The following is a 27,881-nucleotide window of genomic DNA, read 5'->3' on the forward strand; positions in this document are numbered from 1 at the left end:
ACCAGATAAGCTCTGCGTCCAGCAAAGGTTGATCCTTCAGCCAGCTCGGATCCCATGTCCATGAGCCAGAATATCAGCCAGTCGTGGAGCGGAGCGGCTAAGTCTGGGTCAGGCAGCAGGGTAGCAGGTTTAATGTGGCCGGCACCTGAAATGTAACTGGGAGGACTTGGGAATAGGCCTTGACAATGGGTGAGCCGGGCCTGGCTGAGCCAGCGGTCAGGGGGTTGTTTAAGGACCCCCCCCCCGATAGCGTGAGGGCTGGTGATGTATAGCTCCTGCCCCAGAGTGAGTTTATCCGCATCCCCGACTAGCAGGACAGCGCGGCTCTCATTCGCAGACAGCCTGGCCACACAGCGGCCACAGGATTCAACTTCTTGGAGAGGCAGGCTACTGGTCTCCGCCAGGGACTCAGATATTGGGTGAGCACCCCTTTTGCTATGCCCTATGCTCATCCACATACAGATAGAAGGGTTTTGTCGCATCAGGCAGCACAAGGGTGGGCACCGACAGCAGGGCCGTCTATTGCTTGAAAGATGTCTCCAGAGAGCTGCCCCACGGCCCCGGCTGTCCCTCTTTAGTGGCTTCAGAGAGGGGCTTGGCCCGCTCCGCACACCCAGGGATCCACAGTTTGCAGAAGCCAGCTGACCCCACGACATCCTGCACCTGACAAACGCTGCGGTCGGGGGTTGGAGCGCAGCCGCTTTGCCAGCCTTTGCCAGCCTTGGTTAGCTGCCTCTGGCCCTCCTTCAGCGGCTCTCCCAAATCGTTTGCCTCAGGTTGACAGATCTGGGCCTTCTTGGCCGACGCCCAAGCCTCCCAGAGTCTGGAGTAGGTCCTTGGTCCCCTGCAGGCGTGTTTCCTGACTCTCGGCTGCAATCAAGAGATCGTCTCCATACTGCAAGAGTGTCAGGTCAGGATGATTAGAACGGAACCCAGACACGTCTCATGAAGCGCTTCGCCGAGGTAATCTAGCGCAGGCCAGCTGCCCATTGAGGCCCTTCTCAGGTCAGTCCACTCGAAGGCAAACAGCTCTTGACTCTTTGGAGCCAGGGGCAGACTAACAAAGGCATCTTTGAACTCTCAGGCAGTACGCCACTGCTATCTGGAGGCAGGGAGCTGAGGGGAGTTACAGGCTCGGGATGGTGGGATGCATCCATCGCCCACTTGCTTACTCCTAGATCTTGGACTGGCCGGTGGTCATTAGACTGTGGTTTAGAACTGACAGCAATGGGTGTTCCAAGCAGCTGGCCGGGCCAGAGCCCCCCCGCTCTAGTAGGCGCTGGGTGTGGGATGTGAGCCCCGCCCGGGCTTCCGGTGGCAGAGGGTACTGTGGAATCCTAACCGGATCCACTCCGGGCCTTCCTTCTGTGTAGACCGCAGACCGCAGGTCTGTGCCTGGCTGGTCCATCTCCCCAGTCTCTGCGCAGCCTCAGGAAATGTTCGTAACCAATAGTCTAGGTTGGCCGCAGGTGGCGGCAGCCGTGGATGCAGTCGATATTCTTCATCTAAATTAAGAGTTAAAACCTGGACGGGGCACCCTTGGTGATCCAGAACCAAAGTTCCGTCTGGTTGGAAGTAAATCTGAGCTCCTATTTTGGTGAGCAGGTCCTGCCCAGCAGGGGGGAGGGGCACTCTGGGATGACCACGGCCAGGCCCGCGCTCTTCAGGTAGTCCCTGAGCATCGCTCATCTCCGGGGCTCCCTGCACCAAGAAGTTCTGCCAGATGAGCAGGACCGAGTGCTGAGCCCCAGTGTCCCCTCCACTCTGAGGGTTACCCTGGGCTCGGGTTACCTGGCCACTGAGCTCGTCTGCTTCTGTGACCAACACATGACGAGGCTCCTGTCCCGAATCACAGACTCTCCATGCCAGTTTCTTGGGGCAATTCTTTTTTTTTTCTTTTTTCTATCGGTTGTGGGTCTTGAACTCTGGGCCTGGGCGCTGTCCCTGCGCTCTTCAGCTCAAGGCGAGCACTCTACCACTTGAGCCACAGAACACTACTTCCAGTTTTCTAGTGGTTTATTGGAGGTAAGAGTCTCATGGACTTTTCCTGCCTGGGCTGACTTTGAACCGTGATCCTCAGATCTCAGCCTCCTGAGTAGCTAGGATGACAGGCGTGAGCCACCGCCGCCCACGAGGGCAGTTCGTAACCCAATGCCCTGACTCTTGGTCCCTCTGCAGTGGGGCCGGTCCCCTGGGTGGGCCTCTCTGCCTTCATCTCTTGCCAGCCTTCGCAGTTGGTGAACAACTTGTACTTGGCGTTGTATGTCCTCTGGGATCTGGAGGGGGCCCTGAAAGAATTCTCACCATGTCCGCGTCTGCCTGGTGCTCCGCGGCTCGGCCTCCTCTCTCCAGCCCCGGCTCCGGCCTCTTCTTCTATTGTTATCCACTCTCTCTGCACCGCCATCAAGTCCTGCAAACTCTTCTCCAATTCTTTCCACTTTCTGCAACTTTCTTCTAATGTCCAGTGCCGCCTGATCTACAAATGCTGGTACAGCTGCTGCCGTGTTCTGGGGTGCCTCGGTCCGTGGGGAGCACTGTCCGGGTGCCTCCGTCACTCTAAAAAGGCAGCCGGGCTTTCATCTTGACCTGCTGCCCGTCTTCTACCTTGGCCAAGTGAGTGGGCTTCGTGCAGCCGCTTTGAGACCTGTCATTAGGGTCTGGCGATCGACCCGGGGCCCAGTCAGGACCAGTTAGAGGGAAGGTGTCGATGGTGGCGCGATTCACAATGGGTTGTCCGTTGTCTCCTGGAACCAGTTTCTGGGCTTCTTTCTGAATCCTTTCCCGTTCCTTGGTGAAAAGGACCTTGAGGAGCTGCAGGCAGTCATCCCGGGAGGCTGGTGAGTGATGCAGCAGCATCTCAGAGGCTAATTAGATCTTTGGGGTTGTCAGAAAATCGGGCATATTTGGTTCTCCAATTATACAGGTGACTGGTGGTGAAAGACCAGTCGTGAAGGGGTTGGTGACCAGTTGCATCGGGAGGTCCAGCGGCTCAGAAGGGAAGTAGGACAGTCGAATCCGCAGGTCCCTGGGTCGCAGGGGGAACCGCCCTGTGTGCCTCCCCTGTGTCCCTCCCCGGCTGCCACCGCTCCACCTTCCTCTGGCGGTGACGACAGCTCAGGCGTAGTGCTCCCTGGTGATGCTGGCGGCTGATAGGGAGGAGGAAAAGTTAAATCTTCCTCGGTCCCTTCCTGCAAAACTGGGTAAGGAGGCACTGAGGGTTTAGTCTCAGCATTTTTCTGCTTAGCAGCCTGTTCTTGTACTGCAAGAATCTTTGAGAGCGGTTTCTGTGGTGGCAAAGAGGGTTTCAACCAGGAAGTGGGGAATGGTTTCTACCAGATCTAGCCAAACCAGGATATATGGTATCTGGTCTGGATGACCGTGTCATCCAGAAAAATTATATATATTTTTTTGGGGGGGGAGGGGGGTCCAGTCGTGGGGCCTGAACTGTGGGGCTGGGCGCTGTCCCTCAGCTCTTCAGCTCAAGGCTAGCACTCTACCTCTTGAGCCACAGCGCCACTTCCGGCTTTTTTCTTTTTGCTTATGTGGTGCTGGGAAATCGAACCCAGGGCCTCAGGCATGCAAGGGAAGCGCTCTACCACTGAGCCACCTTCCCAGCCTGAAAAATTATATTTTTAACCTTGTAGATGGTTGGAAGGTGAAGGCCCCTTGGGCTGGCCATCCTGCCTAGAAGCTGGGCCGTTCTGAGCTATGGAACCTGATTAGCTTTCCCTTCCTGATTTCAACACTCAGATTATAGGCTCTGCCTTTAACATCCTTAACATGGCCCTCTCAGGAGGGAGAGGGGAGTGGTTTGAGTCTGTCCCATACCGTCCATCAAACAATAATAAAAAGCAGTCGACAGACACGGAAGCAGAACTGACTGCACAGAAAGACAGAAAAATCCCTCCTGTCGCCCGGAGGGCTGAGAGTAGGGCGACAGCTTTACCTCAACCTTGACAGACTTTGGGCCCCAGAAACAGGCCAAACAGACAGGTAAAGCAGGCAATGAGCTCAGTGGCTGAGCTTGGGCTGTGGGGCCTGGGGAATCCCGGACAAGCCCCCAACTGTCATGCCCGGGGGATCCCGGACAAGCCCCCAACTGTCATGCCCAAAGTGTGGATCCGGAGACCACAAGGAGCCGATTCGATGCAAGCACAGCACTAGGTGGTTTATTGCAGGCCGGGGCCTGGACTCCGGGTCCCCGAGGCAGCCCGCCCCCCCCCCCGGGAGTCCCGAGGCAGCCCGCCCCCCCCCCCCCGGGAGTCCCGAGGCAGCCCCCCCCCGGGAGTCCCGAGGCAGCCCGCCCCCAGTCCCTCCCTGAGGCAGCCCCCCCCCCCCGGGAGTCCCGAGGCAGCCCCCCCCCGAGTCCCTGAGGCAGCCCCCCCCCCCGAGTCCCGAGGCAGCCCCCCCCCCCGAGTCCCGAGGCAGCCCCCCCCCCCGGGAGTCCCGAGGCAGCCCCCCCCCAGTCCCTCCCTGAGGCAGCCCGCCCCGAGTCCCGAGGCAGCCCCCCCCCCCGAGTCCCGAGGCAGCCCCCCCCCCGGGAGTCCCGAGGCAGCCCCCCCCCCCGGGAGTCCCGAGGCAGCCCCCCCCGAGTCCCGAGGCAGCCCCCCCCCGAGTCCCGAGGCAGCCCCCCCCCGAGTCCCGAGGCAGCCCCCCCCCAGTCCCTCCCTGAGGCAGCCCGCCCCCCCCCGGAGTCCCGAGGCAGCCCCCCCCCCGAGTCCCGAGGCAGCCCCCCCCCGGGAGTCCCGAGGCAGCCCCCCCCCCGAGTCCCTGAGGCAGCCCCCCCCCCGAGTCCCGAGGCAGCCCCCCCCCCCGAGTCCCGAGGCAGCCCCCCCCCGGGAGTCCCGAGGCAGCCCCCCCCCCGGAGTCCCGAGGCAGCCCGCCCCCGGAGTCCCGAGGCAGCCCCCCCAGTCCCTCCCTGAGGCAGCCCCCCCCGAGTCCCGAGGCAGCCCCCCCCGAGTCCCGAGGCAGCCCCCCCCCCGGGAGTCCCGAGGCAGCCCCCCCCCGGGAGTCCCGAGGCAGCCCCCCCCCCCGAGTCCCGAGGCAGCCCCCCCCCCCGGGAGTCCCGAGGCAGCCCCCCCCCGGAGTCCCGAGGCAGCCCGCCCCCCCGCCCCCCCCCCCCGGCAGTTCGGGATGGCTCACACCCTGCAAGGCTGGTCAGCTGACACCGGCCTGGCCAGGGCCCGCGCGCCCCCTGCGCCGTGGGCTGGAGGCGGCGGCGGGACGCGTGTGGGCCAGGGCCCGCCCGCCCGCGGGACGGAGTCGCTTGAAAAGGCCGAGCACGCACGCACGCCCCCACGCACGCACGCCCCCACGCGTGCCGCCTTGGGAGGCCGGAATCTCCAATAGAAGGGATCTTCAGCGGACGGTACAAGCAGGGCCTGTGGCTCGTGCGCGCGGGGTGACCCCGCGTGACCCCGCACAGGAGGAAGCGAAGACGGTCGGCCGAGCTTCGGGTAAGGAAAAGCCCACGGGCCCCACCCGGCCCAGCGCGCGGCCGAGACGTGAGAGCGCATGCGCCGAAGGAGACCCGAGGGCGGGGCGGGGCGAGGCGGCGGGGCTCCGCCCCGGGATTGCCCCGGCCCCGGGATTGCCCCGCCCCGCCCCGCCCTCCGCCTCGGTCCGGAACGTGGCGGCTGCGGCTGCGTCAGAGGCACCTGGACGGCGCTCGCGTTCGCCCACTCCCTGGGGAACGCTGGCACGCCGCGCCCTGCCTAACCGCCTGTCTGCGGCAGGGGTGCCGCTCAGAACGCCTGTCACGCGTGTACGACACGAGTCACCTTGTTAGCAACGTGGGGGCGGGGGAGGGGGGCCGCCGCGGGAGGCCCGCGCGCACCCGCGCGCACGCGCAGTAGGCCGGGGAGGGGGCGGGGAGAAGAGTCTCCCTGCCCAGGGGGTGGTGGGGAGAAAAACGGCGCCAGGGCTACGCAGTGCATGATGGGAAGGGGGGGTGTCGGGAGCGGAGAACGCGGCACAGCCGTGCGCGTGCGCAGTGGCGGCCTCGAGCTACGCCGCTCCCGCCCCCCCACCCCCGCCTCCGCGTCTCGGCGCACGTCCGCCCGCGCCAACGCCTCCATTTTGTCCCCGTCTCCTTCGGGTGACACGGCGATGCTGTCCTAGTCCCTGGGAAACGAGAGGGCGAGGGCGGTAGCGGGGCCGCGCAGGGCGGGCCCGGGCCGGAAGGACAAAGGACCCGAGGCCCGAGGCCGGCCGTGCTGGAGAGCGACTTCCGGCCGCCGGAGGACAAAGCGGCGCGGGCGCGCGCCGGGCGGGGCTGCGGCTGCGGGGCGCGCGCGCCCGAGGCTGCGCGAGCGCGCGGCGGTTACAAATGGCGGTTGGGCGAGGGAGGTGGGGAGGGCACGAAGGCGCCGGGCAGACCGGCGCGCGGCGTCCGGGCCCGTGTCCCGGGGTCGCTTCCCGGCGCCCCGGGGGCGGCGGGCAGCCGGGGGCCCGGACCAAGGCGGAGGCGCTGCCTCTGCGGAGCGGCGGCGGCGCTGCCTAAGATGGCGGCCGGGCGGGCTGGGCTGCGGGCGGCGCGTGCGCGCCGGGGCGGGGCGGGCGCGCTTTTGTGCGGCCGCGGCCCGGGCCGCCCCAGCCCAGCGCGGGAGGCGCCGACTCGTCCGCATGGCCGGCGCGCCGGAGCCCGGCGAAGCCGGGAGGGGCAAGGTAACCGCGGCGGGCGGGCGGGCGGGAACGGGGCCCGCTACGCCAGGTGCGGCCCCAGCTCCGCCGCCGAGGCGGGAGCCTCCCTGAGAGCCCTGGGCTCGAGCGCGGAACCCCGCTTCCCGAGAGGCGCAGGCTCGAAGCCAGCCTCCTCCCCAGGCGTCCGGAGGGGCCCGACACTGCACGCGGCCAGGGCCACGCGGAGGGGATGCGGGGCGCGGCGCGTCTGTCCAGGCGGCTCCCCACCCGGGGCAGCGCCGGCGGCGGCACGGGCTTCGCGGGGATGTGTCCTGGACGGCACCTCACTCATGCTCACCAGCCCCCGGAGTGAGCCTGCTCACATTGGCAAGTTCTAGACCCAGTGTCGGGCCTCTTGTGGGACTATTTAATAATTAGAATACCAGGGCGGTGGGTCAGGCCTGCCGTCCTGGCTGTTACTCTGGAGGTAGAGATCTTAGGATCATGGTTTGGAACTAACCTGCTAAGTACCACCACCTGGCTCCGGCTCTAGACCTGGAACCGCCAGGGAAAGCTAGTTTGACTAAAGGCATTCATTCATTGGTGCAGTCTAGCGCTCCCATCATCTTCCCCTCCCAGCTTGGCTCGTAGGGACAAAGAAACAGACAAAGTAAGCATCCAAAAGCTGATTTTTATTTTTTTATATAAATGAAGCAAGTCAGTCTTCAGGAGGTGCCTGGGCCAAATAAAAATGTGGGTGATTCACCTTATTTTCCCACCCAAACCTTGTCTTTTATTGTCCTTCATTCAGTTTTTTTTTCCCCTACAGTGTACTCTCTAGCAGCTGGCTTCCTTTGAAAAGCCATGTTATACTGCAAATAGTCTACCAGGCCGTGTGTGCATGTCCCACCCTCCTCCTCTGACTTTTGGGCAGTGCAGTAAGACATACAATCACAATACCAGAGTTCATGGCTTGTCCTGCCCCTGAAGCCATAAAACTCTTCCATGACAATCTGTGTAAACATGCAGGAGAAAGCAAGTCCACCGTTCTAGTGGAGTAGAAAATCATTTAAAACTATCCTTGCCCTGATCCTTTTTGTGGCCTCAAAGGGTTGGCTGGCAGAGCTAAGTTCAAGCAACCTAACTGTACACACAAGAACCAGGAATAACTATCCTGCCATGTTCACACAGGAGTTGTGCATTCTTAACCTAGTCACCTCCTACAAAATCGGGGGGGGGGGGGCGGGTAGGGGGGGAGTAAGTGGCACTATTCAAATGCTATTTTGCAAACCTTCCCAAGTACTTTTCCAAAATTACTCAAGCTATCTGAGCAAATCACACTTCTACATATACCTACATATGGAATAAGCAGATTTCCAAAACCCTTGATAAGTATTATCATAGCAAAAACTTAGATCTTTCCATTTAAAGGCACAGACTATGATTAGAGGCCATGTAACCGGTTTCAAGGTTGCTGAATGGCACATTGTAGTTTAATCCTATAAATGCAAGGGAAATAAAAGTACTAGAAGTGAAACCTAAATTCTGTGTTTTATTCTAGACCTTCAGGCTCCTAGGAATTTTAGATGTTGAGAATATTCCCTGTGCTCGGGATTCAATACTGTATGGATCATTAGGATCTGTTGTGGCTGGGCTTGGACATTTTTTGTTCACCAGTGAGTATGTTTCAATATATTCAACAATTTCCAAAATTTTCCTGACATTTTTAGTGACTATGGGTGCAGATAGGTATTCACATAGTGACTACTTATTTTTGACAGGCAGAATTAGAAGATCATGTGATGTTGGAGTAGGAGGATTTATCTTGGTCACTTTGGGATGCTGGTATGTTTTTAAGTTTGTCACAAAGCACATTTAATATGTTTACCTCAACCGAAAACCAAAACCTCTTTCAGCGAGTTCCACTCTGTATTTTTTTATAGTGAAAATCTATCTTACAAAGAATATTGCTAGAATGTCTTTACCACAGCTTGATATTTAGCTGTTCAGGTATTCAATGCTTGAACAAAGTAATGGCAGCAGATAACACATTTAGTCTCTGTACTTAAGGCCTCAACTGCTTGTCCCATGGGTTATTTCTGCCTATTCAACACACTGAAGTTAGAATTTCATGTCCACTCAATGCTGATGAGTCAGTACCGTGAAGTTGGTGTTCCAAGGCCTTGCTGCACAAGTGCTGTTTACCAGGTGAACATGCCTTCAGCTCATGGACAACTCTCAAATCTGTATTTTTGAGCAAAATACGCCAAACTGAAACATTCATACTTTCTGGCTCTTTCTATAACAGCAAAATCTTTTTCTTACTGTGTAATTACTTTAAGAAAAAGTGTTCGCCGATATTTTGCCCCAAATATAACATATTAGAACATTCACCACACTACTGTTGGGATCAGCATCTGTAAGCGCTTTAAAATCCTGTGATTATAGAGTATAACTGTTGAATCTCCATAATTCCTTTAGCAACCTTACATATCAGAAACATTCTTTTTCTCACATAATTCCAATGTGTGACCTATCCTTTCTTTTCTTTCAAGGTTCCATTGTAGGTATAATTATGCAAAGCAAAGGATCCAGGAGAGAATTGCTCGAGAAGGAATTAAGAACAAGATTTTATATGAAAGCACCCCCCTGGATCCTGAAAGGAAACAAGCCAACAGTAGCAACAGCACAGCTAAGCAACCCTGAGCACAAAGCAGGTTTCAAACAGTGTATGTACAGCAAGGAGCTGCTTGAGCATGCGTTTGACGTAGCCTTTCACCTCCCACTGACAGTATACTATGCCTGCATTATGTATATTGGACCTGTCATGCCAGAGAAGTTACTGGCAGTATGAGGAGTTACTGACTTCAAGAAATAAAAATCAGATTTATCACCTTATATTTTCCAGTGCTCTTGCTCTGAAGTTGTGTTTTGAAGTATGCAAATTTTAAAGTGCCACCCCACCCCTAACTGGGCTTTAATCAGGGCTTAAGACCTCATAGGCAACTAGGCTATTACTTCAGTCATGTCACAACCCAGGAATTACACATTAACAATGCAAAGCTCTTTAATGTATGAGCACCTCATACCCTTTCTTATGACATAACCAACTATCAGCACAGTATCACTGCTTTTTGTGGGAGTCCTGGGACTTAAAAATCAGGGTCTGAGATGATTTTTGCTTCAAGGCTAGTACACTTCTAGCATTTTGGGTAGTTAATTAGACAGTCTCATGAACTTTGCTGGCTAGCTGGCTTTACACCAGTTAGAACTGGTTGAGTGCACTGTGGGGGGAGAAAAGACACTAGGACGAGATTGTGGCTGTTGCCAGTCCTATTGTTTTGATAGGTGAAGTCAGGCTCAGCCAACGGAGTAAGGCAGATGTCTTCACACTACTTTTAGATTGCTGTCAAATACTGGTAAGAGATTACTGACGTTAAAAGGTTTGCCCACCCTCAATTAACAAAGAACACAATCAAACTGGTCATGACCACTTCACTGCAACTGGGTGTCAAGTGGCTCACACTTGTAATCCTAGCTACCCTTGGAGGCTGAGATCTGAGGATCATGATTCAGATAGCCTGCTTAGCAAAGTCTATCAGAGTTATTACCAAGTGCTGCTGTGGCTCAAGGTGGCAGAATGCTAGCTTTGAGCAAAAAACTCAGTGACAGCCCCAGGATCGCCGTAGATACATGTGTGTTTATGTGAGTCACCCATGCTTCAAGAAGCAGCATTGCATGGATGGAGAAGAGTATTAGTAGGCCCTACATGGTAATCTGCCATTTAGCAAGCTGTACAAAGGCCAGCTATGCTCTCAGCTCTGTTTGCTACAGGGGTATCAAACAAAATCTGACAGCTGACTCAAGCCCTGAGCTCTATCAACACTGCAGTAACAGCTTACCTTGGTCTTACCCTTTAAGAGAACCTACCTCTTGGTTGGTAAAATTTCCAATGCCTTTATCATCACCAAGATTACTTCATTTCCATAGTACAATGACCAGCAAACTGCAGACCTAGATGAAAAGCAAAATAGTTTGGTTTAAAACATTGGTTTTAGAATGTTATTACAGATATTATTATTTCTAGGCGCTACAGAACGGTCTTGAGGTAGATTCTTCCCTACCATTTAATCTGTTGCTACTGGCATTCAACTCTGCATCTGAAATTGAGTTCTGTCAGACACTGGGCACAGGTTGATTTAAAGTATTTTCACTTTCCTTTAGCTGAGTGCTGGTGATTTACACAAGTAATCTTAACTACTTAGAAGACTGAGCTGAGGATCTCAATTTGAAGTCAGCCTGAGCAAGAAGTCTATGAGATTTGTGTCTCCAGGAGACTATCTTCAATCAACCAAACACTAAATAAAGCTGGAAGTACAGATGTGGCCCAAGTGGTAGAGAACCAGCTTTGAGTAGAAAACGCTGGGAGACAGCACCCAGGTCCTAAGTTCAAGCCCCGGGACTGGCACTTTTTTTTTTTTCCTTTCTCTTTTCCTCTTTAGGCAAAAAGAATGGAATGAGAGCAAGCCATCTCCAAAAAATAGTACCAATAATGTGGCCAGTTAATGTTAGATCATTACTGAGTGTCACTAACAAAGCCTGAGTTTCCCACATCAAACCATCACCAATGGAAACGTAAGCCTGCAGTACCTACCTTCCATGCCCATTCAGGGGCCTCCAGTGCACTGCCTCCTTCATTGTCCCAGTAATTCCACAGTTCACACTAGGTGAGAGGAGCAGTGGCACCAGCTAACTAGCTGATCAAAACAGAATTGTAATATTAGTTTAGACCCTTTGTGTAGCTGGTGTTATCATTCCTACTTCAAAAACTCTCTAGTGCTTTAGGCAACCCCCTCCCCTTACCCCTCCCGTTTTCTTTTTACTCCTTTTCTTTCTCAGTAAAAGGGCCTCAGAGGACTTAAAATTAGTTTTCTGGACTTGTGATTTTATAAACTGAGCCTGGCAACAACCATGACTATGCTAAAACCAGGATTTGATTTGCAAGCATCTCTTCAGTCTACGTACCTCTAACTCCATCGCTGGCTTCCCTTTGCTTCGATTATATAATGCGAGGAGGTCTATATAATAAATTCAGGATTCCTGTTTATGAACTTTTCAGCACAGAGCTAGGGATCAAATAAGGTTTGAATCCTTCTATTCCTAGATAAACATCTGTGACAGGGGCCAAAATACCCCTTTAAAAGTCATGTTAAATAGGCACTATTCTTTGGGTAAGCAAACCTTAATGAGTTCACAATTTTTTTTAAATTCAGACTTGTAATGGTTTTCTGCTCATGTTTTAGAGCATCTTAAAGTCCAATATTTATCAAATTGGGTCAATATTCCAGTATCTATAACACCCAATATTGGTATCACACAGCTCATTCTGTACGTGAAGTTCCATTTAAAAACAGTTCTTTCCTGGAAAGGTTAACTGTTGGGACAAGAAAATTTTTATTATGAACATAATTTTGAAAGCACTGTAAGTTAAAGGTTTCAGTGAGCACTAAACTAGTTGCAAATTACACATTAAGTGAGCTGTAAATATCACTGAGGTAAGGCCAAGCTGACATCTTCCTGCCCTGAGTTGCTGGGATAACAGGACAGGCCATCACACCTAGCTGGAGATTCCTTTACTGCAGTTATCATGCTCTTCCCTTCTCTAGAGGAATGCAGGACAATGAGAATCTCCTTTTACTAGTGGTAATAAACAAGTCCAGCACATTACAATCCTATTATATGGTATACCCTTTCATGACCAACTAATCTGCATACACTGTAATTAGACTATGCCTCTTCCACCGCCATGAAGACAAGCTAGGAACAATGAATCACTCCTTGCCACAGTTTATTTCTCAAGTTCACAGAAATCATTTTGAAACCATGAGTTGCTTCCACTTTGGAAGACAAGTTTGGAGCTCTTCTCCATTAAGCAACAATGCTATCAGAACTGCTACCAATTCTCACTTGGTAGACGATCTGGTGTAGGTGGTAAATTTTCTCTAAGCTTAGCTGATCAAGTCATGATTTCAGACAAAAGATTAAGTATCTGTACGTACTAATATAATCCAACTCCCCTTCTAAGTTTCCTTCCTCACTACATCTCATCACCCAAGCAGAAAGGTATCCTATTTTCCCTGTTTTGCACTCCTGTTAAGTATTTAGATTCTACATTATTAGCATACATTATTTCACTTAATGTATGCAAGGGAGAAATGAGAAAACCTGTTAAGATTTGTCCATCTGGTTGCCAATCTTAATTTTATAGATGCTCCTAGAACCTACCATAATGTTAAGTACACAAGCAGCAATGAATTTGGAATACCTATTGGAATCTCTGGAACACATTTAGATGGGCCCTTTCTTTTACTCTTCCACACAGCATATTCACATGGACAGACTAAGGAAAAGGAGATGAAACTTATATCAGCACACTTCTTTTGCTTTATTTTTACAAAAAAAAAGTACGTTGGAACCTTTATTATTTTACCTGTCCATAACTTTCCTATCTCCCTTAACTAGGTACTCAAGTTGCCAAATGAACTAAATACCTTCTGTCTGTACAGTTTAATGCTCTTAGAGCATATCACATTTACAGACTAAATGTCTATTTCTACCCACTTGTTCTTGGTGGCTATCACTTTGTACCAATGTTTCAAGTGTTTGCACATATTTTACTGGGCAAAACTGACCACTTCTTCTGCCATGGAATGGGACTGTCAAAGTACAAAAAACTAGATACTAGGTTCGGCATTAGATGCAGACCTGGCTGTCGAGCCTGCAACCCAGAATTCCTAACACTCTAAATGTTAGGCTGAATATACTCATGAGTATTTTGTCATTGCTAAACATGGTCAGAGTAACAACCTAAAGCCTGTCTATTATTTTTCTAGAGACTAGCCTAGTCTATACAGTTTCAAGTAGTTTGTCACACTCAGATTCAGCGGTTTTTAAAGCAAAGCCTTGTTACTTAAGGATTGGCTAAACCTTGGCATATAAACAAATTACCAAGTTTGTATTCTCAGACCCATCTGCTAGCTTTAAGGAAATTTGACATTTAAGTTACCAGACATGCCTAATTTCCACATCCTAATAATGTACTCTTTAAAAGCTGGTATCACCTATCACTTATCAGTAGTTCCTACCAAACTGGGTTTGCAATCACCAATGAATCCCCAATAATACATGTTACATGTTTTAGCCTATTACACCTTACAAATGAGTAAGTCTCTAGGGCAACTAATTTATCACCTTTATTTTTTATTTAATAGGCAAGAATGTGAAGTATAATAGCAAGTTCCATCTATTTCTCTCTCGAGTTCACTTTCATAGAGTCCTGGTGTTTTGCATGATGATGTGCTCCACAGTGCTAACACCCAAAATGAGCTAGCATGTTTATCAAAATTATGTTTTCCACCCCAGTGCACTCGGGGGAATGTGCCACTTCAATCCTTTGCATACAGCAAGAATCCCATAGTATTAAGGTTAGGAATACAGGGTAATAAGACAAACTCCAACATGAATTAGTAGACAAAGTACTTTTTTAAAGCTTATTTGTCAAAGCACTTTAACTGAGTGCACTGTCTTCCCTCTTTTGATAAGCTGTAGAATGGATGCCTCTCAAACCCAACCTAACCATTGAAGGAGAAGGCTCTCCTTTAATGGGATGAAGAGATCTGGGACTTCTATCTCAAATAAAACTACTCAATATTTCCTTTGTCATTTACTCTTAGGTATAAGTCCCAACAAACAGGCATAACAATCTAGTGCCAGATCTTAACATTACATACCCTTGCTTTTAATAGTAAACATGTTCAAAGTTAAACCCAGTTTTCCACTCTACCTCTCAGAGTTCAAAGTTCATATCCAAAATAGGCCTTTTAGAAAAAAATGGCTTTAGAAATTACTAGAGGGAATGAGTGGAGAGCTACTCATTCTCTGCTACAAAATTCATTCTCACTTAAAAATTTTTTAAAGATATATGAAGGAAATTATAAATTCCTTTCACGCTTACTTTCAGAAAGTTATTAAAATATTCTATGCAATAGAACGCAGTAAAAACATGGTCCTAGAATTCAAAAAAACTATACTGAGCACCTTTATAAAAAAATTTTAACTCACAAAATACAATCTATCAATATAAAACCCCCAAGTGAAAACACTTGAAAATAGTGGTTCCACTTTTCATAGAACATTGCTTTTCAGACTGCTTCCCTTAGTCATTTAATGTCAAATTGATGACAATTTCAGGGTACCTTCCTACTTGTGAGTTAGGCCACTGCCTTCTTACAGGGCCCCTTTAAGGGCTACTTTATATAACCCAGAAACAAAGTAACTCTCTGTGGGACTATTAATTCATTTCTATCTTGGAGTCTTTACTTTCCTGGTCACAAAAATTATCTTGTCAGTGCTGGGGGCTTTAACCAAGGGAATTGTACATGCCGGGTGAACGCTGAGCTACACCCAAGCCACTCATCTACATTGAGTCAGCATGTCTTATGAACCAAGGTTCCCATGAAAGCACTTCTTGAATTATGTTTTCTCTAGCCAGGATTTGTTCGGAACTAAGTTCTCTACTTGTTTTGCATGCTGTGGGGGTGGGTCATGGCAGGCAGGGTAAGAACTGATAAAATGTCAAGATTGTATTCTGCCAGATCTTGACATTTCTTAAAATAACCTCATTTTTTGCCTACTTGGTATGTACCCTAAGATTTTTCCTTGATAAAATTAAAACTATTAGTCTTAAGATTGCTCAAATTTCTAAAGAACTGTTTATCTATTCCAGCTCCCTGTATTTTGGCTGCACATTGATATGCTACCTAATATAACTTACGGTTGCAACAGCAACTACAAATCCTTTCAGCAACTTTCAACTAGTTATTGCCAAGTGTTTAACATGCACAAATAAAAACATTTAAAATACCCATGAGCATCAAGTTTGAATTTTCACTAAGTATATATACAACCCCAATGATGCATACTGAAAAGTTAACACATGCTAGTTGTGGCTAGTAGTTAACTAGTTAAAAAAAAAAAAAAAGAAACACCTTCAGCACACTACCCTGTACTGGTTGGTATCTTATGGTAGTCTTTATTCCTATACCATCATCTAAGACTGATCAACTCCAGCCGGTAGAAAAAGTCCCTAGGAGAATGAGCTGGTTAAACATCTGACTTATAACTACAACAATATTGTAAGCAATATAGCAAACCTGAACTTACCAGAAGCAAGTTAAAAAATCATCAAAATACTAAATACTAAGCTGTAGTTAAAAGTTTAGTTCTACAATTTGACTCCTGATCCCTCACATCACAGTGAGGGTCCTTTAGGAGATTTAAGTGTTCTTTGCAAACCCAATAAAATTACAATTAGGGGATCTAATGTTATTGCATAGCTAAAGTCAAGTTAGCAGTGGTGTGTAGTAGTGAGATCAATGACTGGCTTGTATGATGCATAAAGTCATCACTCCAGGACAGCCGTTAGCATTTTGTAAAGACGGTAAATTGAACTTTAACTTCTCCCAGCCAGTACTATTTCCCCTCAATAAATGTTAAATAAAAGCAGTCTGGGGGAAGGGGAAGGGAAGAATTCAACTTCATATTAATCATCAGTGTACATTTAAGTTTTTAAAACCTAAATGTTCCAAGTACAGAGTAAAGAATAAGCTGTCCAGAAAGCACACACTTAGAATCTCTCCTCTTGGGGAGCAGTTGATAAAGGGATTTTGAACCTTGATGGCGAGAATCCCAAAACGAGAGTAAAATGAATTCTTTTTATTGCAAACAAACGTCTAAATTAATTTCTCCACCCACTTTCTTTAGAAGGAAAAAGAAATCAGCAGGCTAAGGAGATACCCATTCAATAACTGACATGATTAGAAATTAAGATATAAATGGGTGACTCACAATTTCATTAGCTTACAAAGATGGTGGAGTTAACTACTACAAGCACACTAGTTATACAGTATTTTGTGGGAGAAGGGCATACAGACATAGCTAACTTCATATAGATCCCATTAGACAACTGGATTTACAACAAGTTTTTTAATAAGAAATGGGCAAAGCCAGCTTTCTTTCAGAATCAAAATGCAGAACAAATGGAAAAATTATGGTATTTAACCTTCACAAGTTTGAGCCTCCACAAATAATGCAACCAAGTTTTACATTGTTTAACAGCCCTTCTACATACACTCCATCTTCTCCACCTTGGTTCCAATTTTCACCTTCATTCCCAATTACACCAATTCCATTGTTATTTAAATAGAAAAGGCCTTCCCAGTTTTTGTCACAATTTACTATTTAGCTTACCCCCTTGCACTATTACCCAGAAAACTAGAGAGGATGGAGTGTAATATGAGCATTACAGAGTCTTACGAAATTCATGAGGACTGCTAGTCCTTACATGAATCTGGTTGCTAACATTTCTATTATATTGTGACAATGACTCCCGACTGTTATTCTCTGTGAGAAATGGGGGGAGTAAATTCTTAATAAAAGACACCAGGTACAAAGCAACATTTTACTTTTGTTGTGATAAAAAAAAGTCACATTTTACAGATAAAATGTAGAACCCTGAAATACTGACACATTCTCTTATCGTGCACAATGCTGAGGTTCTCTTACGATTCACTTTAAAACTGCAATTAAAAATGTACAAAAAAGAAAAGAAAAAAAAAATCAACCCACAAAGCTTCTAAAAAAGGAACCCGCAGGCACTTCCTCTTGTGGAATGTTTAAAAAGTTAGCCTACTAAAGAAAACAGTCGACTTCTTGTGAAGGTTTTGGAGAAATATGTATCAGTTCGTTTTATTTGGGTATTCAATAATATCCTTGGTGATAATGCTGACTCCATGGCTTCTGACCCCAGAATTGCTGTAAGAGAAAATTGTTTTTTTAAAGAAAAAACATCAATAAGCCACTCAAATTGCTTTTAGGAAATGACAATCTAATTCAGAGTAACTGCTGGAAACAAATTTATACTTGTCATACCTGATTTCTATCAAACCAAATTTACTTTTAATATCCCATTATTTACCAAAATACACATTACCAAAAAAAAAAATCATGACTTGGGTTAGTTTACACAATTAAATCTATCAGTAAAAAGAACCATTAAGTAATTATTTTATTAAAATAAAATAGTTAAGTTACTGTGAATTCCAACCTGTTTATAAGCTACATCTACAACACAATGTCACCTTAACTTTTTAATTCCTGGATATTTTTGAAACTGATTTTGGTAAATTGAAAATATAATGTACAGGATCACGTAAGAAATTACTTACACCCTGCTGCCACTGGTTGTAGCCCTGAGATTGATTTTTGTAACCACGATTGTTTCCTCGTCCTCTGAAATTCTGTAAGAAGAAAAATTGTTGTTCAGTGCTCAATAGTATTACCATGTTTATAGAATTAAGAAGGGTGGGGTCATCGACTTGGCAAACAATCCTGGGTTACAGAAACCCCAGACAGACTAGAGTGGGTTCTTTTTTTTTATTCTTTAGAAATCTGACTTGGCTACCTGCAAAACAAAACTTTTCCATTACTGAGTTTTATTTTTGTTACTGCATACCAAAACCATATTCTTTATTCCCCGAGTCTCTCAACAAGCCTAAGTTAGAAAAGCTTCCAGGTTAAATTATGCAAGTACCAATGGCTTATATGGATCTTCAATCTCTACCTGGTTGTAGTTTCCTCTGTTGGGCATTCCACCTCTATTGTAGTTCCCTCTGTTTGAGTAGCCACCTCGGCCAGGAAACACAGGGCCACGAGGGTAGGGATAGCCAATGCCACCACTTCCACCACCGCCACCACCTCGCTGTGGCATATTGCCCCTCCTGTTGTAACCACCACGATTCCCAGGAGCTAAAACAAATACAACTTGGGTTAATCCTTTAGTTGGGGGAAGGCTTACTTAAATCGCTCACTTAAGACTTTTCACTAGTTACTATGGTATAAAATCTTATGAATGAGGACCGTAGTTCTATGTAAGTTAGCTAAATGGACAGATAGATTCTAGCCACTATTACTCATTTCAATCTTGAATGAACTTGCCTCCCCCTCTGAAGTTGCCCCCACGCATATTGAATCCTCCACGTCCTCTATGACCACCGCCTCTGTTGAACTGGTTCTTGCCGCTCTTATTCTTATTGCTCTTCTTTGAGCCAGTGTTTTGCTTCTTTTCTGGTGGAAGTGCTTTTTTGCTTTCCTCTTTATACTGTTCCAGAAGTTTTTGGGCTTCTTCCTTCTGAAGTTCAACATAGGTTATTTCATCAAAGCACTCAGCCACCTCCGGCAGGGTAAAGTTTCCTACAGTCATTAAAGTCAAAGTTAGAAACCACTGCAAAGAGCTGGGCACCACAGAACACAGCAAAGAAACAATCTCCTGCAAAGAGCCGGGCATCACAGAACACAGCAAAGAAACCATCTCCTACCTTTCATTTTGAGGACTGCATGCTCTGGCAAGTCCTTCCCCTCTACTTCTGCTTTCTTCTGTGTTCTCTGCTTATAGTCTTCATCTTTTGGGCAAACTACAACAGCTTTCCGTTGGAAGCCTGCAAACAGGCACATTTTTCTCCTCTGGGCAGCAGCAGACACATTTGTCTTGGGAAAAATAATATTCAAATTTATAGTTTGAAGTCTCACTATAACTATACAATTTTACTTAACATTTAACATTCTTCACTCTTGAAAAATAATATTCAAATTTATAGTTTGAAGTCTCACTATAAGTATACAATTTTACTTAACATTTAACATTCTTCACTCTTAAAGCTATTCAGAGCTTACCTGATCCAGAATGAAATTGCGCTTCTTGCGAGCAGCAATCTCAATAAACTTTCCAAGACACTGTGGGGCTCTCTGTAAGAGTGTGTTCAGCTTTCCAGTATCCGCCATTTGCTTCTTAAAGCCTGCAACCTGTTTTAAAAAGTAGTGGAGTCAAATTATGCTTCATCACTCACTAGCCCCCTGTGGCTCACTGTCTGTAATCTAGTTAACTCAGGAAGTTGAGATCTATCTGGAGATTGCGGTTTTTCCTCCTCAGCTTGAGGAGGAAAAGTCTGTCAGACATATGTCCAATAATCCCAGAAAAAGCTGGAAGTGGTACTGTGCCTCACACGTGGTAAGAGTGCTAGCATTGAGCAGCAAAAGCAGCTTAGGGACAGCGCCAAGGCCCAGAGTTCAAGGCCCAGGACAAGGGGGCAGGGGAGCCATTTGGAACTCAAAGTCTCACAATTAGGTGGTGGTCTATCACTTAAACCTTAGCTCCCCAGCCCAGGTTTTTATTTTTGTTGACATGGACTATACAACTACACAATCCACCTACTTCAGCTTGTGAGTAGCTAGGATTACAGGCTACTGGATATTGAGTGTTTAAAAAAAATAAATCTAAAACCAGGTACCAGGTCCAATGGTTCACACCTATAATCCTAGCTACTTAGGAGGCTGAGAATCCCAGTTCAAAGCTAGCATGGGAAGGAAAGTGTGAGCCTCTTCTCTCCAATAAAGTACCCAGAAAAATGGAAGGGGCGCTGTGGTTCAAGTGGTAGAGCACTAGCCTTGAGATGAAGGAGCTGAGGGAACAGTGCCAAGGCCCAGAGTTCAATCCCCACCACAAACCTACCCATCCACTTCTCCAAAAAAAAAAAAAAAAAAAAAAATCTATGGTAAATTAAGACTAGCCACTGGGAAGCAGTGTACTTTATACACAGGGCTTGGTACTTCCTATTTTATATACAGAGCTTAGTACTTCAAATATCACTTAACTTTAGCAAACCTAAGAAACTGAAAGCTACCAAGATCACATTCTAATCTGGAGACCCTTCCCATTTAAATGTTGAGACCAGTTCTCTTACCATCATCTTATCCATAATGGTGTTTGTCCCAAGAATGTTGTACTTGCCAGGATTTTCAGATGCATGTTTAGTAACCCAAGTAGTTTTGCCAGCTCCTGGCAAGCCAATCATCATCACAACCTACAGTGGAAAAAAATGTTAATTCAGGTTACCTCTTTTGAACAGTTTTTAGGCTGAACCGAAAAATAAATTTCCTTAGTGCTCATACTAAGAGAGAATTTGTGTTTCTAACAAGTGTGTAACACTTCACATAAAGTATCGTTTGAAAGGCTAACAGTGAAGACAAAATATTAATAATCATCCAAGTTTGCAGATTTCCAATGCCACATAAAGTACAAGAGAAAGTAACACTTACTTCACAGTCTTTCTTCTCTTCGGGCCCCTTTGGTCCTCTAACTCGATCTTCTAAGGGGACATTCTGGATGAAAGTATAGTCTTCAGGTATTGGGAAATATGGCTTTTCCTTCTGACCAAAATTAAATTCAACTGCACAGTTGTGGCAGAGAACATGTGGGAAGAGTGGCCGTCCAGCTAGAACTTCCTTACTGATTTTGAAGGCAATGCCAAGATCTTGTCCATTCTTAGCGTAAGAGAGTTCTACTTCATCACTTTCAAAGTTCTATCAAATAGAAAAGGTTAGCAGCTTCAATTTACTTCCTATAAAGCTTTCTAAAATATTTCAAAATCCAATTAACAAATCATTGCATCTTGTGAAAAACATACTTAGGTTAAATGCTCAAAATCTGCTGCTAGTAATAAGGAAACATCAAGAAATATTTTGGGGGGCTGGGCAATGTGGCTTAGTGGTAGAGTGCTCGCCTAGCAGGCATGAAGCCCTGGGTTCAACTCCTCAGTACCACATACACAGAAAAAGCCAAAAGTGGCACTTTGTCAAGTGGTAGAATGCTAGCCCTGAGCAAAACAAGCTCAGAACAGTGCCCAGGCCCTGAGTTCAAGCCCAGGACTGGCATATGGACATGCATGCACTTTCTCTCTATATATATATACATATATATGTGTATATATTAAATTCTTATTATGAGGAACTAGAGTTCCCAGGCGAATTTCTTGTTTAGTAAACGCCTTACTGAATTCTTCTCAGAAAAATGTACTGTACTTTCTCAGTGCAACAGTCTTTATTATTTATATTGACAATAGAGATGTAACTTTCTGAGAACTCCTGAATGTAAAGGACTTGTCATTTAGAGAATGTTAACTCACAGCAAAACATGTAATGACATCATTTTCATCAAACTTCTCCCCATAATCTTCTGTCTCACAGTTGCATGTCTTTATTCCTTTTAGAGAGTACCCGTAAGAAAACTCTTCTTCACCTAAGGAAAAATTTTCATGAGGCCAGTTTTAAGGGAACACCTATTATTTTCCTATTTAAGATGCAGCATGTGCCAATGAGAATAAGCTAATAATCTTTAACTCATCTACCTCTGCCAAATGTAGAATTAATGAGCTAAGTGGGACTTATATTACTAATTGACACATTTCATGCCTTGCATAAGACTTTTTCTCTTGGATAATTATTTTAACCCCGTCAACTCAAGGATAAAAAAACTAATTTCAGTGCATGCCTGTTACATGCTAATATTATTCATTTGTAAAACTCTAACTCATTTCACAATACCTAGTCAAAATACTGAAATCAGCCGCTAAAACATTTGTACTCAAAACTTTACCCAGCAACATTCCACTTGTGGTTAGTGACCAGCCAATGCGCACTTCATGTATGTCAATATCTTTTGTGTATAAATGCCTTACTGGGATCTTCTCTGTAACCTGAAAGTCAAATTATTACACAATTAACTTCAAATACTTGAACTCTGTTTTATTTCATTTGGGTCACAGGGTAATTCTTCTCTAGCTATTAATGTAAAGGCATCTACCTCTACCAGGCCTTTCCTTTGCTCCTGTCACTTGTGACCAGCTTGGACTTGATGTTGAACCCAAGATTTTTTAAATTCTGGCTAATTCAGACTTAGAATAGTTCTCAATTCAAGCCAACTGAACTGTAACTTTTCTTTCCAGCAACACTAGTAGTATAGAACTCTCTGGTGGCCCTCTCTAGTGTCTAGAACACACATCCTAAATAGAAAATAGGTTTTATATATATATGCCATACCGACATGGTCTATTGATATTACAAATTTATTTGACCGAAACAGGCATTAAAAAACCCCTCTTGAACTGGGAATGTGGCTTAGTGGTAGAGGGCTTGCTTTGCATGCATGAAGCCCTGGGTTTGATTCCTCAGTACCACATACATAGGAAAGGCCAGAAGTGGTGCTCTGACTCAAGTGGTAGAATGCTAGCCCTTCAGCAAAAGCAGCTCAGAGACAGTACCCAGGCCCAAAAGTCAAAGCCCCAGGAATGGCCAAAAACAAAAAACCAACCAAACAAAAAAGCCCTCTTGAAACTCACAGTAAGTGCCTTTAACCTAGAGAGGAAATGAATTTAATTTTAAAAAACCAAAAAAGGCAATTAATTACCTTCATCTCAAAGCAGACTTTTCCTTTTGACACACCATAAGATGCCCTTCCTCCAGCCCAAAGAAAAGCAAAACTTTCCATAGTAAGGGAAGAAGCACTGAGGCGATCTCTTGAAATTTTAAAATGTAGGTCACAATTATCTGTAATTACATCAAATACCGTTATTATTCATTTGACACCCAATGTAAACATTTCTGCTATACAAACAAGTTTAATGCATTTTAGCTGCACAGAAAACTTTATATATACATACATATATATATATATATATATCATGCTGTCCCAATTCAAGTTAAGCCCCACTCCCACCAAGAAATCACACTTATCAATTATGTACTAAGAGTTAATTGCCTATTAAAGTAGCAAGGCTTAACGTGTTAAATCGGCAATGTGAAAAATAACCAACAAAGGTGATATTCATACATACCTGCTCTGCTCTTTACCTTGATTTAGAGGCAAGCAGTAGATAGCAGGATATCAAAGTGGAGCATACCAGAACCAGGTAGAATTTACCAGTGCCATAATAAAACTGAAGGGAAGCCATGACCACTGTACTTTTAAAACAGGAGTCTGAACTGTTGATGCTGAACTTTTGTTACCTAACACCAGGGGGGGGGGTTCTACATTCTAGGCCCTCAACTGTTTACTAAGACATTTAAGTCTATGGACCCAGTCACCTAAAGCTGTGAATATTATAGCATTTTAGATCCCCCTTTTCCAAGCCTGTCAGTTACTACAATTGGGATTAACCACTTCCTGAATTATCCAAGCCATCTATACCCTAGCTAACCTAGGTTCATTAATATGTATTTTAACATATATCTCAAGAGATCTAACTTGACAGCTAACCAAGTTAGGAAGCTGGCTTTAATTTTCACTGATTGGGTTAATCTAGAATTCCTGTCCATTGACAGAATTTAACAAATTCTCCGTTGTTCCATTCCAAATCCACTGAACAGTAGGCAAAGTTACCCTTACATCCTATTATATTACTGTATATGCAAGCAACTGAACTTGAAGCTAGAAACCAATTACTCCTCCATTCTTTGAAGATTTAGCAACCAACTAACTGTAAGAAAGTTTTACACTTACAAGTCTGAATTAACAACTTTATACAGGAAAACAGGAGAAGCTAAGCTTCAACATTTACATCTAACAAATAGATAAAGTGCCTATTACTTTTCAAGAATTCCTATCTTTTCATCTGTCCACCACTGGCAATTGTATATTCTAGTCAAATACTAAACCTACATAATTTTTGACGAAAAATACATGTCTGATGAGAAAGCTAAAGCCCATTTAGAGGTTTGCAATACTTCCTTATACTCAATTGCAACCCAACTGGGTAAAGTAGCAGTATTTACTGCGCTGCCAATGATACCATTCGCTGGTGAAGGAAGCTAGTGGCCCAGTGATGGCCCACTGCTGCTGCCCCAGGTCTTTGGAAGAAATCAACTTAGGTTAAAGCAGCAGCTACTGAACTGGAATTGAGAACAAAAGAGCAGTTATTGGAAATGTAATATTACAGTCTCTTAGGATAGGGAATATACTTGTGTGCTAATGGGAAAAGTCATTAATACTTAGCCCAGATAGCTCACTTAAATTCCACACACACACACCTCTAAGTCAATATAACCTTACTGTAAGGACAATAGCATTATAGTTTTTACAAGGTGCCGTTAGCTTGTCAAAATAAGGTCAATTGCACAGTCCCCAAATTAACAACTTCCAAATCTTGAAAACATTATCAAAGTGTTAGAACCTGGAAATCTTTCAATGGTACGTTAGGTGACCTAAATATTACTTCAAGATGAACACAGACCACTAGGTTCCTACTGCTCATATAACGCACTCCACACACATGAAGCTGTGCTAAGAATTTTGGAACCAAAGTACTGATTTTGTCAACTGGGGGAAGAGAAAGGAGTCAAATTCACTTACAAGTATCAAGACAAACCACTGTGTCATCGAAGTGTTCATCTTCTTCTTCCACAGGTGGCTGAGGAGACTTGGCTCTGAAAGACACAATTTCTCCTGATCCAGCCGCTCCCACCGAGGCAGGGAACATGGGAGCAAAGCGTAACTAGAGCAGCATCCTCTACCTGCTGTACTTGTTCTCTTCAATGTACTCAAAGTATCCTCGGCCATGATCTTCTCGGGGTCTCTTAACACCTCTCTTTTTATCTCCGCCTTTCTGCTCTGTTTTGCCGTCTCCTACAACACACAGCACCCCTTGAAGAGACCCAGCCACCGACACGAGAGCGCCGCTTCCGCGTGGAGACAGACGCCCAAAGTCTGTATTTTTCCACCCGGCTGTGCCGATCACCCGACGGCCGGGACGAGAACGCAAACCACCCGCTCGGAACGCGGCCGCAGGCGGTGACGCAGTCTCGGGTCGCGGCTAATCGCGGCGCCGCCGCCGCCGCCCCGCGGAGCCCGGAGAAAGCGCGGCCCGGCGCGGGGCCCACGTGCGCCGGCCCGGCGCCCGCGGTGGGGGAGGGGCGCGGCCGCCGCGCGGGCCGCCCGCCGCCCCTCCCCCACCGGGCCCGCGCGCCCCGCATTGTACTGGGCTTCCGCCCCACTCGCGCGCCCGCCCCTCCCGCCGGAAGTGACGTCACGCCGGGCCCCCGGGCGCCTTGCACAATACCGCGGCGCCGAGCCGCCCCAGCGCGCCCGCCCCGGGCCCCTGGCCGCCCCCTCCCCCCACCGGCCCGCCGAGACGCGTGTCCGCCGGGCGCGCACGCCGCGCGGCGGCGCCCCCGCGTCCGGCCCGCCCGCCCCCCGCGCCTCCTCCCCCGCCCGCGGCAGCTGCGCTCCCCCCCCCCGCGCGGCCCGGCCACATAATGGAGGCGCCGCCGCCGCCCGGCTAATCCGGGATCCCGCGCCCCCCCGCGCCCTCCCCCGGGGGCTCCGGCAGGCCTGGGGCACGGTCCCCTCCCACGCGGGGTCCCGCCGCGCGCAACGACCGCCGCAGCACTCACCCGCCGCCGGAGCCCCGGGGCGACCGCCGCCTCCGCCGCCTTCCGCCTTCTTCTTACCTCCCGCCTGCTGCTGGCCCTGCCTCGCCCCGGGCGGCGCCACCGTCACCGCGAAGAGCGAGGTGGGGCCGCTGCTCTTCCCCGCGGCCTCCTTGGCGGCCCCGCGCTGCTGGGCCGGCTGCTGCGCCGCCGCCGCCGCCGGCGGTTGGGGCTGCTGCTCCCCGTGGCCGTTCTCGTCGCCCGCGCCGTCGTCGTCGTCGCCCAGCTCGTCCTCGCCCTCCTGGAAGCCCTGGTCGTCGCCGTTCTCGTCCTCCGAGGCCGCCTCCTCCGCCTCCCCGGCGCCGGCCTCGGCCGCCCCCGCCGCCCCGTTCTCCTCCCCGAGCTCCATCTGGTCGCCGTCGAGCGCCGCGATGCCCTCCTCCTCCTCCTCCTCGTCCTCGTCGCCGCCCGCCGCGGCCTCCTGCTCCAGGCCCGCGCCCGAGCGCCCGGCCGCGTCTCCGCCCAGGTCGAGGCTGCCGTTCCCGGGCTCCGTGGAGGGGCGGCCCCCGGCCTCCTCGTCCAGCGCGGCCTGGAGCCGGTCCATGAGGTCGGCCTTGAGGCCCTTGTCGGAGAGGCGCCGCTTCTTGAGCTCCTCCTTCAGCTCCGACACCTTCAGCTTCTTGACATTAACGGGCGAGGAACTCATGGTGAGGCCCGGCTTCGCCGCTGGCTGCTGGCTCGACCTCGGCTCGGCTCCCTCGGCCCCTGGCGGCGGCGGCGGCGGCGGCGGCTGCGGCTGGAGATGGGTGCGTGCTGCAGAGCGGACCCGCCTGGTGTCGAACGGCGCCAATTCCTTTCACCGAGTTCGCGAGGGAGACGCGAAGACTCGCCCGGCGCGAGCGAGCACGCAACGTCCTCTCGCAGGGCGGCGCCGCGCACGTAATATGTAGGCCCCGCCCCCCGCGCCGCGCCAGAGGGAACGGAGCGCGCCGGCCCCGCCCGCCCTTCCCTCCCCCCGCCGGCCCCGCCCCCGCCGCGCCCGCAGGCTCCGCCCTCGCGCGCAGGCTCCGCCCCGCGGACGGGGCCGCGGGAACCCCCGGCCGCCTCGCCGGAGCAGGCCCGGAGGCTGCGGCGGCCCGCGCGCCCCCCGCTGGTTCCCGTGTCTTCCGGAACTCCTCAGGGCCTCCGGCCTGAGCCGGCCGCACACCACGGCCCTCCGGCCGGGTTAGGGATGCCCCGAGCACGTGGCGCGGGGGCTCCGCGGGGCCGGATCCCAGGCGCTCGGGAAGGACGGCGGCCCGGGGCCGCCCGCAGGCCGCGCTAGGCCCGGGCGCCCCGGGCCTGGGGCCCACGCTGGGGTAAGGAGGCCGAGGTGGACCCCGAGAACAAACTGCAGCTTGTTCCTCAAGCAGCTGCCGGGGAGCGCTGAGGTGGACGGCGGCGCCTCGGCACAGCGGAGGCGAGCCTGGCCGGGCGGACGGGAGCGCCGGCCGGTGCGAGTAGGTGCTGCTCGGTGCCCGCTGGCTTAGGGCAGCTCCCAAAATGGTGCCCACGAAGAGGTGTCCCTGAAGCTTGTAAACAAGTCACACACTGGGGCCTCAACTCACTTTTCATGCTCAAAAATGAGGAAACCTGGTAGCTTGCGTGCTCAGACTGCGCAGTCCCTCGGTGAATCCGTTATTGTAATCATGATGGCTCGCTCAATTCGTGTATGTTAAGTATCTGCAAACGTATAGAGTTTGCAAATTCAAATATTTAGTGAAAAAATTTCCATTTCACTGGAAAAAAACATTCTTTGAATATTAAATCGGTTGTAATACAAAATGCAATTTTGTGATGCACACAGGAAGATTCCATGGTTCTATGTCCAAGAGCTTTGCAGGTTCTTAGGGATTGGTGGGACCAGAAATCATCTCCAACTGCCCCTGGGACGGCCAAGAAGCTCC

The 27,881-nt window shown here is 48.8% G+C and overlaps 2 protein-coding genes across 3 annotated transcripts; one reads left to right on the forward strand and one right to left on the reverse strand.

The window, feature by feature from the left end:
• Window positions 1–6,559: 6,559 nt before the first annotated feature.
• Cox20 (cytochrome c oxidase assembly factor COX20) lies at window positions 6,560–9,519 on the forward strand. The gene is made up of 4 exons (XM_070023178.1): window positions 6,560–6,666; window positions 8,183–8,297; window positions 8,403–8,466; window positions 9,177–9,519. The coding sequence occupies exons 1-4, from the start codon at window positions 6,625–6,627 to the stop codon at window positions 9,325–9,327; spliced, it is 372 nt and encodes a 123-aa protein (XP_069879279.1). The 5' UTR covers window positions 6,560–6,624; the 3' UTR covers window positions 9,328–9,519.
• Window positions 9,520–16,646: 7,127 nt separating this feature from the next.
• On the reverse strand, window positions 16,647–26,849 carry Hnrnpu (heterogeneous nuclear ribonucleoprotein U). 2 transcript variants are annotated; one of them, XM_070023177.1, is made up of 14 exons: window positions 26,017–26,849; window positions 25,081–25,192; window positions 24,920–24,993; window positions 22,979–23,118; window positions 22,169–22,268; window positions 21,699–21,811; window positions 20,833–21,096; window positions 20,478–20,597; window positions 19,411–19,539; window positions 19,056–19,224; window positions 18,676–18,930; window positions 18,302–18,486; window positions 17,907–17,978; window positions 16,647–17,493 (listed from the first exon to the last, which is right to left on the reverse strand). In XM_070023177.1, exons 1-14 carry the CDS (start codon window positions 26,639–26,641, stop codon window positions 17,440–17,442), a joined length of 2,412 nt encoding a protein of 803 aa, XP_069879278.1. In that variant the 5' UTR covers window positions 26,642–26,849; the 3' UTR covers window positions 16,647–17,439. The 2 variants fall into 2 exon arrangements, with proteins under 2 accessions (XP_069879278.1, XP_069879277.1); XM_070023176.1 differs by having other exon boundaries at window positions 25,960–26,832.
• Between the last annotated feature and the right edge of the window lie 1,032 nt (window positions 26,850–27,881).

The sequence above is a fragment of the Dipodomys merriami genome, unplaced genomic scaffold (assembly GCF_024711535.1).
Source record: "Dipodomys merriami isolate MVZ:Mamm:240054 unplaced genomic scaffold, mDipMer1.0.p SCAF_158, whole genome shotgun sequence".
Lineage (NCBI taxonomy): Eukaryota > Metazoa > Chordata > Mammalia > Rodentia > Heteromyidae > Dipodomys > Dipodomys merriami.

Excerpts from the sequence above, each read along its gene's own strand:
- Cox20 (XM_070023178.1), top strand. The coding sequence starts at position 6,625 with ATGGCCGGCGCGCCGGAGCCCGGCGAAGCCGGGAGGGGCAAG. Across the intron at positions 6,667-8,182 it reads GCGAAGCCGGGAGGGGCAAG|ACCTTCAGGCTCCTAGGAAT; the intron begins GTAACCGCGGCG and ends GTTTTATTCTAG. Across the intron at positions 8,298-8,402 it reads TGGACATTTTTTGTTCACCA|GCAGAATTAGAAGATCATGT; the intron begins GTGAGTATGTTT and ends TATTTTTGACAG.
- Hnrnpu (XM_070023176.1), bottom strand. The coding sequence starts at position 26,641 with ATGAGTTCCTCGCCCGTTAATGTCAAGAAGCTGAAGGTGTCGGAGCTG. Across the intron at positions 18,487-18,675 it reads GGGCAACTTCAGAGGGGGAG|CTCCTGGGAATCGTGGTGGT; the intron begins GCAAGTTCATTC and ends TATTTGTTTTAG. Across the intron at positions 17,979-18,301 it reads ACAGAGGAAACTACAACCAG|AATTTCAGAGGACGAGGAAA; the intron begins GTAGAGATTGAA and ends TTCTTCTTACAG.